The sequence below is a fragment of the Bufo bufo genome, chromosome 2, assembly GCF_905171765.1.
Source record: "Bufo bufo chromosome 2, aBufBuf1.1, whole genome shotgun sequence".
Lineage (NCBI taxonomy): Eukaryota > Metazoa > Chordata > Amphibia > Anura > Bufonidae > Bufo > Bufo bufo.
In genome coordinates, this window is record NC_053390.1 from 602,689,873 (window position 1) to 602,703,189 (window position 13,317).

The 13,317-nt window shown below is 44.1% G+C and overlaps 1 protein-coding gene across 1 annotated transcript in view; it reads left to right on the plus strand.

The window, feature by feature from the left end:
* Positions 1 to 7,463: 7,463 nt before the first annotated feature.
* FAM241A (family with sequence similarity 241 member A) overlaps positions 7,464 to 13,317 on the plus strand; it is a 73,747-nt gene continuing 67,893 nt past the window's right edge. The window contains exon 1 of the mRNA XM_040418377.1: positions 7,464 to 7,786. Within this exon, the coding sequence (XP_040274311.1) occupies positions 7,676 to 7,786 (111 nt within the window). The 5' untranslated portion in view covers positions 7,464 to 7,675. The remainder of the gene's footprint in view (positions 7,787 to 13,317) is intronic.

Sequence of the window (13,317 nt, forward strand, 5' to 3'; positions counted from 1 at the left end):
GCCCAAAAAATAAAAAAAAATATGGCTCAGAATATGGAGACACTAAAACATCTTTTTTTTTTTGTTTTAAAAAAGCTGTTATCGTGTAAAACTTAAGTAAATTTAAAAAAGTATACATATTAGGTATCGCCGCATCCATAATAACCTGCTCTATAAAAATATCACATGACCTAACCCCTCAGGTGAATACCGTAAAAAAAAAGAAAATGGTGTAAAAAAAGCCATTTTTTGTCACCTTGCATCACAAAAAGTGTAATAGCAAGCGATCAAAAAGTCATACGCACCCCAAAATAGTACCAATCAAACCATCATCTCATCCCGCAAAAATCATACTCTACCCAAAATAATCGCCCAAAAACTGAAAAAACTATGGCTCTCAGACTATGGAAACACTAAAACATGATTTTCTTTTGTTTCAAAAATGAAATCATTGTGTAAAACTTACATAAATAAAAAAAAAGTATACATATTAGGTATCGCCGTGTCTGTAATAACTTGCTCTATAAAAATATCACATGACCTAACCCCTCAGGTAAATACCGTAAAAAAAAAAACGGTGTAAAAAAAGCAATTTTTTGTCACCTTACATCACAAAAAGTGTAATAGCAAGCAATCAAAAAGTCATACGCACCCCAAAATAGTGCCAATCAAACCATCATCTCATCCCGCAAAAATCATACTCTACCCAAAATAATCGCCCAAAAACTGAAAAAACTATGGCTTTTAGACTATGGAAACAATAAAACATGATTTTCTTTTGTTTCAAAAATGAAATCATTGTGTAAAACTTACATAAATAAAAAAAAAGTATACATATTAGGTATCGCCGTGTCTGTAATAACTTGCTCTATAAAAATATCACATGACCTAACCTCTCAGGTAAATACCGTAAAAAAAAAAACGGTGTAAAAAAAGCAATTTTTTGTCACCTTACATCACAAAAAGTGTAATAGCAAGCAATCAAAAAGTCATACGCACCCCAAAATAGTGCCAATAAAACCATCATCTCATCCCGCAAAAATCATACTCTACCCAAGATAATCGCCCAAAAACTGAAAAAAATATGGCTCTCAGACTATGGAAACACTAAAACATGATTTTATTTTTGTTTAAAAAATGAGATCATTGTGTAAAACTTACATAAATAAATAAAAAATATACATATTAGGTATCGCCGCGTCCGTAATAACTTGCTCTATAAAAATATCATATGAACTAACCCCTCAGATGAATACCGTAAAAAAAAAAAAAAAAAAAAAAGCTTTTCCATTGTGGAGCGCTCATTAATACAGTCTTTGACTCCTGCCACTTATGTTAATCCTTTAAGGACCTCCGGTCCCCAAACATGGTGCCCTGCTCACAGAGACCCGCGGCACATGTATGCCATTTTTCCCTTTCAGATGCCGTGGTCAAATGTGACCACGGCATCTGCGCAGTCCGGAAGCGGAAGTCGCGCACTTCCACTCTGGTAACAGCGTTCCCCGGCTGAGATCGGGGAACCTGTTACATGGATCTAATAGGCTGAAGCCTCAAGCAGGCTTCGGTGCCTATTAGATGACTATACCAATACAGTCCACTAGGTGGCAGCATTGTACTGATATAGTGCAAATGAAGTGTTTAATGGTGTCTATATAGACATAAATAAACACAATAGGCAATCTAATGATTGACCGTTATTGTTACCCAAGATGACCTAAAAAAAGTAAAAAAAAAGTAAAAAATGCATTTGCAAATATAAAAAAATAAATAAAAAAAAGTTCAAACACCCCCCTTTCTTTAAAATAAAAATAAAAATACTTAACCACTTAAGGACCACAGGTTTATACCCCCTTAGTGACCAGGCCCTTTTTTACAAATCGGCACTCCACAACTTTAACGGTTTATTGCTCGGTCATGCAACTTACCACCCAAATGAATTTTACCTCCTTTTCTTCTCACTAATAGAGCTTTCATTTGCTGGTATTTCATTGCTGCTGACATTTTTACTTTTTTTGTTATTAATCGAAATTTACCGATTTTTTTTGCAAAAAAATGACATTTTTCACTTTCAGTTGTAAATTTTTTTAAAAAAAACGACATCCATATATAAATTTTGCTCTAAATTTATTGTTCTACATGTCTTTGATAAAAAAAAATGTTTGGGTAAAAAAAAAAAATGGTTTGGGTAAAAGCTATAGCGTTTACAAACTATGGTACAAAAATGTGAATTTCCGCTTTTTGAAGCAACTCTGACTTTCTGAGCACCTGTCATGTTTCCTGAGGTTCTACAATGCCCAGACAGTAGAAAACCCCCACAAATGACCCCATTTTGGAAAGTAGACACCCTAAGTTATTCGCTGATGGGCATAGTGAGTTCATAGAACTTTTTATTTTTTGTCGAAAGTTAGCGGAAAATGATGATTTTTTTTTTTTTTCTTACAAAGTCTCATATTCCACTAACTTGTGACAAAAAAATAAAAACTTCCATGAACTCACTATGCCCATCACGAAATACCTTCGGGTGTCTTCTTTCCAAAATGGGGTCACTTGTTGGGTAGTTATACTGCCCTGGCAATTTAGGGGCCCTAATGTGTGGGAAGTATTTTGAAATCAAAATGTGTAAAAAATGACCAGTGAAATCCTAAAGCTGCTCTTTAGAATGTGGGCCCCTTTGCCCACCTAGGCTGCAAAAAAGTGTCACACATCTGGTATCGCCGTACTCAGGAGAAGTTGGGCAATGTGTTTTGGGGTGTCATTTTACATATACCCATGCTGGGTGAGAGAAATATCTCGGCATAAGACAACTTTTCCCATTTTTTTATACAAAGTTGGCATTTGACCAAGATATTTATCTCACCCAGCATGGATATATGTAAAATGACACCCCAAAACACATTCCCCAACTTCTCCTGAGTACGGCGATACCAGATGTGTGACACTTTTTTGCATCCTAGATGCGCAAAGGGGCCCAAATTCCTTTTAGGAGGGCATTTTTAGACATTTGGATCCCAGACTTCTTCTACGCTTTAGGGCCCCTAAAATGCCAGGGCAGTATAAATACCCCACATGTGACCCCATTTTGGAAAGAAGACACCCCAAGGGGCATGGCGAGTTCATAGAATTATTTTTTTTTTGGCACAAGTTAGCGGAAATTGATTTTTCTTTTTTTTTCTCACAAAGTATCCCTTTCCGCTAACTTGGGACAAAAATTTCAATCTTTCATGGACTCAATATGCCCCTCACGGAATACCTTGGGGTGTCTTCTTTCCGAAATGGGGTCACATGTGGGGTATTTATACTGCCCTGGCATTTTAGGGGCCCTAAAGTGTGAGAAGAAGTCTGGAATATATAGGTCTAAAAAAATTTACGCATTTGGATTCCGTGAGGGGTTCATGTGAGATTTTATTTTTTGACACAAGTTAGTGGAATATGAGACTTAGTAAGGAAAAAAAAAACAATTTCCGCTAACTTGGGCCAAAAAAAATGTCTGAATGGAGCCTTACAGGGGGGTGATCAATGACAGGGGGGTGATCAGGGAGTGTATATGGGGTGATCACCCCCCTGTCATTGATCACCCCCCTGTCATTGATCACTCCCCTGTAAGGCTCCATTCAGACGTCCATATGTTTTTTTACGGATCCACGGATACATGGATCGGATCCGCAAAACACATACGGAACATCTGAATGGAGCCTTACAGGGGGGTGATCAATGACAGGGGAGTGATCAATGACAGGGGGGTGATCAGGGAGTCTATATGGGGTGATCACCCCCCTGTCATTGATCACCCCGCTGTAAGACGTCCGTATGTGTTTTGTGGATCCGATCCATGTATCCGTGGATCCGTAAAAAACATATGGACGTCTGAATGGAGCCTTACAGGGGGGTGATCAATGACAGGTGGGTGATCACCCCATATAGACTCCCTGATCACCCCCATGTCATTGATCACCCCCCTTTAAGGCTCCATTCAGACGTCCGTATGTGTTTTGCGGATCCGATCCATGGATCCGTGGATCCGCAAAAAAAATACGGACCTCTGAATGGAGCCAGCCTTACAAGGAGGTGATCAATGACAGGGGGGTGATCAGGGAGTCTATATGGGGTGATCACCCCCCTGTCATTGATCACCCCCCTGTAAGGCTCCATTCAGACGTCCGTATGGGTTTTGCGGATCCGATCCATGTATCCGTGGATCCGTAAAAAACATATGGACGTCTGAATGGAGCCTTACAGGGGGGTGATCAATGACAGGGGGGTGATCAGGGAGTCTATATGGGGTGATCACCCCCCTGTCATTGATCACCCCCCTGTAAGGCTCCATTCAGACGTCCGTATGTGTTTTGCGGATCCGATCCATGTATCCGTGGATCCGTAAAAAACATATGGACGTCTGAATGGAGCCTTACAGGGGGGTGATCAATGACAGGGGGGTGATCAGGGAGTCTATATGGGGTGATCACCCCCCTGTCATTGATCACCCCCCTGTAAGGCTCTATTCAGACGTCCGTATGTGTTTTGCGGATCCGATCCATGTATCCGTGGATACGTAAAAAACATATGGCCATCTGAATGGAGCCTTACAGGGGGGTGATCAATGACAGGGGGTGATCAATGACAGGGGGGTGATCAGGGAGTCTATATGGGGTGATCACCCCCCTGTCATTTATCACCCCCCTGTGAGGCTCCATTCAGACGTCCGTATGTGTTTTGCAGATCCGATCCATGTATCTGTGGATCCGTAAAAAACATACGGACTTCTGAATGGAGCCTTACAGGGGGGTGATCAATGACAGGGGGGTGATCAATGACAGGGGGGTGATCAGGGAGTCTATATGGGGTGATCAGGGGTTAATAAGGGGTTAATAAGTGACAGGGGGGGTGTAGTGTAGTGGTGCTTGGTGCTACTTATTACAGAGCTGCCTGTGTCCTCTGGTGGTCGATCCAAGCAAAAGGGACCACCAGAGGACCAGGTAGCAGGTATATTAGACGCTGTTATCAAAACAATGTCTAATATACCTGTTAGGGGTTAAAAAAATCTCATCTCCAGCCTGCCAGCGAACGATCGCCGCTGGCAGGCTGTAGATCCACTCGCTCACCTTCCGATCCTGTGAACGCGCGCGCCTGTGTGCGCGCGTTCACGGGAAATCTCGGCTCACGCGACCTGGGAGCGACGCAGTGTGACCTGGGAGCGCCGCAGCAATGACGCCTTTCGGCGTTAGCGAGACGGCAGGAGGTTAAACAATAAATAAAATAAACATCATGGGCATCGCCGCATCCGAAAATTCCCATACTATTAAAATATAACAATATTAATGGCATACGGCAAATGGCGTAACGGGAAAAAAATTAAAACAGCCAATTTCCATTTTTTGTCACTTCAACTACCCAATAAATTTTTTATAAACAGTGATCAAAAAGTCGCACACACTTCAAATTGGTATCACTGCAAAGAACAGATCGTCCCTCAAAAAATGAGCCCCCACACAGCCCCGTACACATAACTACAAAAAAGTTCTAGGGGTCAGAATATGGTCATAAAAAAAAAATTCGCAAAGGTTTACATTTTTTTTTTCAGTATTAAAACGCAAGAATAATTATACAAGTGTGGTATCATTGTAACCGTACTAAGCTTGAGAATGTAGATAACAGGTCAATTTTACCGCATAGTGTACAGTGTAAAAAAAAAAAAAGCCTTTATCAGAATTATGTTTTTTCCCATTTCTACCCCATTTGGATTTTTTTTCTCGCTTCCTACTACGTGGTATGCAACCATAAATGGTGCCATTAGAAAGCAAAAGGCTATGTGAATGGAAAAATAAAAAAGTCAGGACTATGGAAAGGCGGGGAGTGAAAAAACAAAAATGCAAAAATGGAAAATCCCAGGGTCCTTAAGGGGTTAAGAAAAAAAAAATCACCTCATCCATTTGATCACACCGCTGTGAACACTCGCTGCTGACTGGAAGCTCAGGACAGGACGTTATCACGCTGGAGCGCAGTTCCTGTCCTGAGTTTCCAGTGAGTGTTTACAGCGGCACAATCAAATGGGTGAGGTGAGTTTTTTTTGTTTTTTTTTGCACAAGCAGAGAAGGAGGCATTATTCTTACTGGGGGCACTAATGGGGGCATTAATATTACTGAGGAGCTCTAATGGGGCATTATTAATTCTGGGGGACACTAATGGGGGCATTAATATTACTGAGGGGCTCTAATGGGGGCATTATTAATTCTGGGGGGCACTAATGGGAGCATTACTATTACTGGGGGGGCACTAATAGAGGCATTAATATTATTGGGGGCTCTAATGGGGGCACTATTGATTCTGGGGGGCACTAATGGGGGCATTAATATTATTGTGGTCTCTAATGGGGGCACTATTGATTCTGGGGGGCATTAATATTACTGAGAGGCTCTAATGGGGGCATTATTAATTCTGGGGGGCACTAATGGGAGCATTACTATTACTGGGGGGGCACTAATAGAGGCATTAATATTATTGGGGGCTCTAATGGGGGAACTATTGATTCTGGGGGGCACTAATGGGGGCATTAATATTACTGAGAGGCTCTAACAGAGGCATTATTAATTCTGGGGGCACTAATGGGGGCATTACTATTACTGGGGGGGCACTAATGGAGGCATTAATATTAATGGGGGCTCTAATGGGGGTACTGTTGATTCTGGGGGGCACTAATGGGGGCATTAATATTACTGAGAGGCTCTAACAGAGGCATTATTAATTCTGGGGGCACTAATGGGGTATTACTATTACTGGGGGGGGGCACTAATGGAGGCATTAATATTATTGGGGGCTCTAATGGGGGCACTGTTGATTCTGGGGGGCACTAATGGGGCATTTTTAATTCTGGGTGGCACTAATGGGGGCATACTTAATTCTGGGGGCGCTAATGGTGGCATAATTAATTCTGGGGCGCTAATGGGGGCATTAATAATTCTGGGGGCGCTATTCATTTTGGGGGCACTAATTGGGGCACTGGTATTACTGAGGGGCGCTAATAGGGGCATTATTAATTCTGGGGGCACTAATTTTGGCAATATTACTGGGGGGCACTAATAGGGGCACTATTAATACTGGGAGCCATATTATGACATTGCCACTTACCACCCTGTGTTAAGCCACGCCCCCCCCCCTTTGGGGTGTGGCTTAATGGTACTCTTTGTTGGGAAAGGTTGCAACCCTAGTGTGGTGAAAGGACACTCAGTGTGACAAAATTAATTCTCTGGGTTATAAAATGACATTATCTGTGCGACTGTGTGACCAAATGAAGTTGTGTCATAAAAGCACAAATGGTGCCCAATAAAATTGGGGAAGCCCCAGACCCACATTCATCATCTATCCTGGGACTGATATAACCCATTCTACACTAGAAGTATATGACTTCTACAGTCCAGCAGCAGACACATTCCTCAACCCGAGGTGGGAGCAGGAGGGCGGCATGACGTCAGTGTGATGATGTCACCGGCAGGAGCACTATATAGCCTGGGTGCACTCCTCCGCTGAGTGACAGTGCCCTGTGCTCGGTGACAGGAAGCAGTCCAGTCCTTGCCCCGGAGTGACTCGCTGCCTGCAGCCCAGCGGGGTGGACGAGCCGCGGCCATCCGGAGCCTCCAGTGATTGCGGCCGGGCGCGGCTGTGTGTGAGTGCAGAGGCGGAGTATGAGACGCTGACAGGCGGCATGGAACAAGCAGGAAGGTCCGCTCTGGAGCAGCGCAGCCCGGTCAGCAGGCAGCAGGACGAGCGGCCGGAGCCATGCGGACCCCCAGCCGGGGACAGCGGCTCTGCGCAGGTGAGAGACATGGAGTGCTGCGGCACTAGAAGTCCCAGCATGCCCTGACAGCTGCAGAGCTCTCTACTGACACAGCCTGCCTGCTCCCCTCCATTGTCCAAGTGAGAGAAAGTTGTATCCCCGCTGTCTGATCTCTTGTTTAGGGCTTCCCCACCTCCTTCAAGGCTCGGGGACCTGGGGACTTAAAGGGAAGGTCCAGTCTGCTGGACAGTAGACTGATTGTGTGGGTGACTACCAGTCATTACTGGACAAATACTAATATAAATGTGTTTAAAGGGGTTGTCGGGGGTCACATTTTAATTTTTTTATTTATTTAAACGTGTACTCCCTATTAACAGCTCATTCAAGGTCCTCCCATATGTTTTTAGGTATTTTCGCCATTTCTACAGGGCTCCGACGGTCCCCCCACGCACGGTTTACATCCATGTTTGCCTAAATTCCTGCCGCACTGCCCTGTGGGTCCCAGCGCAGCGTGGCATTGCGTGGCTTCAGATGACTATCATCTCCGCATGTGCCGACCCGTACATCTAGCCGGCCTTGTGCCTCTGCCCATAATGGGGAAATGGCGAATCTTGTGAACGGCGCTTGATTTCTGAAGAACCTAGGGCGGGCCAGAGGGGTGAAAGGGGAGGGGTTTCATATGAAAAGCACCGAGGGGCCTGGGCACCGGCCGCTTGAACGCCGCCCCTGGGCACCTTCAGACCCTAATTAACATATTGAATAAAAGTGCTTTTGAGCAAAAATAAGCGACGGACAGCTATACGGTAAGTAGCATTCCAATATGGGGACTATAATGGTCAGTTTAGGTGAAAGACTCCCTTTAAACAATTACACCAATGTCCCCAATCCCAGACAACCCCTTTAACAGTATTAGGACTCATGCACAGGAATGTGTGCCAGCCGAGCATGTGCTCGTAGGGCCGCCGTAACCAGTAGTGAAGCCGACTCAGAGATAAGGTGTAATGGAAAATATTCCTTTGGCTCACGATAACTGATGGAAATGACTGATCAAATAACTGAAGTGCGAGCTGTGCCTTAGTCACAATAACCTACTCAAAAAGGGACAAATTTACTTTTTTTTATTACAGACAATGACCAAAACTGTTATTTCTGCTGTGTGTGAAGTTCCAGATGGGTGACAGCTGTAAATGAGCCTGTTTATTCACATTGAAGGGTTAGCCTCCAGTACTGCGTGTGTATACTCACCCTATGGCGTGTCTGTTGTCCTGTACTCTGTCCCCATCCTTTCAGCACCCGTACTGCGCCACTGACAGTCCCTTCATGGGAGGTATGCATGTAGATACCTGCCGCCAGAAGGTGGAGACTGGGACCTCCTGGATCTCTTAGTAACAGCTAGGCAGTTTTTGATGCATATGTATTTAAAGGATAACTGTCATATTTTCATCAAAAAATAAATTTTAGCATATGTTATCGCTGCAGCAGCATTATGCATAAAGCAATCTTTAGTTTCTTCACATACCACTGTTTTCCTTGAGTTTTCTTAGTTACGGCTGTTTTGATTCCTACATTATGAGGATCTTCTCAAGATGGCTCCTCTGCCAGTTCTCTGAGGCCAACACTGCTTTCCCTCACTTCCCATACACACTTGCTGTAGCCAGCAGCTCCCTTCCAGCCAATCAGATTGCATTACTGAGAGACACGCCTCCTCACTCTGAAGCCTAATGCAGGCATGCAGTCTGAAGGACCGCCCCTCTGTCTTCTTAGCTAGAGACAGCCAAGCCCTAGAACAGGGGTAGGCAACCTCCGGCACTCCAGCTGTTGTGAAACTACAACTCCCAGCATGCATACTTGCTCTTCTCTTCTCAGAACGCCCATATAAATGAATGGAGCATGCTGGTAATTGTAGTTTCACAACAGCTGGAGTGCTGAAGGTTGCTGATCTCTGCCCTAGAAACTGTCTTTTAAGGGAACAGTGGAAAGGGACAGGACATTAATGAAAGCTGTTTTTATAAGGTAATTACAGATCTTTTGGCAATCATTGACAGACTAAGGGCTCATTCAGACGGCCGTATGCTGTCCGCAAAAATACTGAATGCTATCCGTTTTTTTGCGGATCCGCAAAAAAAATGAAACCTGTCCTATACTTGTCCGTGAAAATCAGGACATGGCCCCATTAAAGTCTAGGGGTCCGCAAAAATACTGAATGCTATCCGTTTTTTTGCAGATCAGTTTTTTTGCGGATCCGCAAAAAAACAGATAGCATTCAGTATTTTTGCGGACAGCATACGGCCGTCTGAATGAGCCCTAACTCAGATATACATGCCTAGCTCTAATAAACTAGCAAATAAAAAAAAAAAGACAGTTATCCCATGATTAAGGGTCCATTCACATGTCCGCAAAATGGGTCCGAATCCGTTTCGCCATTTTGCGGAACGGGTGCGGACCAATTCATTTTCAATGGGGCCGCAAAAGATGCGGACAGCACAGTGTGCTGTCCACAACCGCACTTCCGTTCCGCGGCCCCGCAATAAAATAGAACATGTCCTATTCTTGTCCGAAGCCACAGACAAGAGAAGGCATTTCTATTATAGTGCCGGCCATGTGCGGTCCGCAAAATGCGGAACGCACATGGCCGGTGTCTGTGTTTTGCGGATCTGCAATTTGCGGACCTCAAAACACTTGCGGACGTGTGAATGGGCCCTAATGTAAAAACTGAAAACCAGTCATCATGTAGTTCGTGACAATCTCCTTCTATGGCCTCATGCACACTACCATTTTTTTTTTATTTTATTTTTTCGGGCCGCACATGGACTTTTTCGTTTCTATTAGGCCGGAAAAATGCAGGTAGCGTACGTGTGCTGTCCACATTCATCCATCCCCTTGTTTAGTTTTGTGGAAAAGAATAGGCATTTCTATAAGAAAGTTGTGGCATGGCCAGTATCCGTATTATGCGGATCCGCGGTTTGCAGGCTGCTAAATGCATACGGTTTGTATGTATGTATGTTTGTGTATGTAGATTAACCAGCCTTGTACTTCACATGGATCCGGAGACCTCCCCATTCATTGCCTCTGCTATATTTACTTTAGGTTAGGAGATTGGGGGGGGGGGGGAAGAATGTCTGTTCTTTCTGCTGCAGCTCTCTCTCAACTCAGGGGGCATGCCCTTTTTTCCCTCTCCCTATAAGGCTGTTGAAGAATGAAACTAATGGCTCATGCACACGAACGTATTTTCTTTCCGAGTACATCCCGTTTTTTTTGCGGAACTATTCTTTCCATAGCATCACCATGACGGCAACACAAGGAGATTGACCTCTGTAGGGGCAGGAAGCAAAGAGGTTTAAATACGGTCTCCGTACTAACGCTGGGCAGGGGGTGGATCGGGAGGCCTCGCTCCGGTGTTATCTGGGGCCTGCTCCCGGGGCTGCTGCCTCCCGCCTGGGCTCAGGTAGTTCGAGCTGGGGTGCGAGCCCAGCGCCATTCGGGCGCTATATAAGTTATGTCACTTCCGGCGCAGAGATGACATCACTGGAAGTGACGAAGGCGGTGCACATACGGCGGGACCTGGAGGAAGTTTTGAAATCTCTCCTTCTCCCCAGCGTTACTGGTTGTGGTGAGTTGTTGGCTCCTTTATCCCTCCAGGATGTCTGCACCAGAGCACTCTGAAGCTGCTGCGCCGCCTTCCGTAAGTCCCCCTGTGGGGGAAGGGGGGGGGGGAGTCTAATTCAATGCCGTTTTTCTTTCTGGGCAGATGTGGTGGATTCATTGGGCTTCTCTTTTACTAATAGGGCCTTATCCCTTTGCCCTTAGATTTCTAAAGAAACGCAAAGAAAGCCCAAGAAATCCAAAAAATGCTTTCTTGCTATATAAACAATTACCAGACGACTATTTAAAAAAGCTATGCAGTGATTGTATTGCCAGGATTATACGGGACGAACGACCATCATTTATGGATGAGTTCAGAACCATGATGCAGGAGGAAATTAAATCTTCGGCATTTATGTCCGGATTACACAAAGATACCCCTCCTCAAATTGAACCCCCACAGAAGCGTCTGAAAACAGGGGATTCCTTTTCCTCTGAGTCAGATGAATTTGACGGTGCCTCTTCTTCCAAAGCATGGGAGGAAGATGACAGACAATCTGAGAGAGATATCCCTGAAGGTAGAAAGAAATTCTATTTTTCTTCAAATGATATGCCCGAGTTACTTAAAGCAGTCAGGGCATCCATGGAGGTAGAAGAAATTCAACTAACCCCTTCTGTTCAGGAAGAAATGTTTAGAGGACTGCGAGTGAAAAAAACTAGAGTCTTCCCTATTAACAAAAACATTAAAGGTTTGATATTAGACGAATGGTCTGATCCGGAAAAGCGTCTAGGAATCTCCAGAGCTTATCAGAGTCGTCTACTTTTTGATCAGGAGGAAGTCAAAATATTTAATACGATTTCTAAGATAGATGCTCGGGTAGCAAAAGTCAATAAAAGACCTCTCTACCTTTTTTGAAGACACATCACAATTAAGAGACCCTATGGACAGGAAGGCCGATGGTCTATTACGCAGGTCCTGGGAGACTGCTATGTACAATCTAACATAGCTGCTACCTCTGTAGCCAGATCCATGTTTGTATGGCTTTCGGAGTTAGAAAATCGTGTCTCTGATAATGAAGAAATTCTAAATGCGCTCCCACTCTTAAAATCTGCCACGGCATTCCTTGCTGATGCCTCCGCAGAATCCGTACGGTTTGCAGCTAAGGATGCAGGACTCTCCAATGCGGCTCGGAGAGAGCCCTTTGGGTAAAATGCTGGTCTGAAGACAAGGTCTCTAAATCAAGACTCTGTTCTATCCCTTTCTCAGGTGAATATATGCTCTGACCCGAACTAGATAAAATACTTGAGAAAGCTTCGGATAAAAAAGGATTCCCAGAAAAAGTCTACAAAAGGAAATATCCTTTTCATGCCCCCTCTAATCAGAACAGACCTTACAGTGGTAAAGGAAAAACGGGGCGTTATAGTTACCCTAAAGGAGGGAGAGGAAGGGGTTTCCTCACCTCATCCCAGAAGGGAAACGAAAATCAGTGACGCCAGAGTGGGGGAAAGAATGAAGAAAATTTACCTTTTCTGGGAGGAAATTTCTTCAAACCCATGGGCTCAAAAAATTATCAAATCAGGCTACAGGATTAAATTCTCTGCCCTTCCCCCAAGAAGATTTATAGTTTCAAAACTCCCTGCTCCAACGTATCAAAGCCCAATTTGGAAGGGTGTTCAGGAGTTAATATTCAAACAGGTCATAACAGAGGTACCCCCAATTAATAAATTCAATCATTCCCCTGTTACAGGAAGAGTCAGTGATGTGCACGGTAGATTTAAGCGACGCTTACTACCATGTCCCAATACATCTTAATTCGCAGCAATTTCTGAGATTTGCAATAAAAGATCACGGGCGACATTCACCATTACCAATTTACCTCTCTTTTGGCATATCCTCAGCTCCACGAGTGTTCACAAAACTGATCATATCTGAGGGAAAAAAAGGGATTAACAATCTTCCCTTACCTGGACGATTTCTTAATAACCAA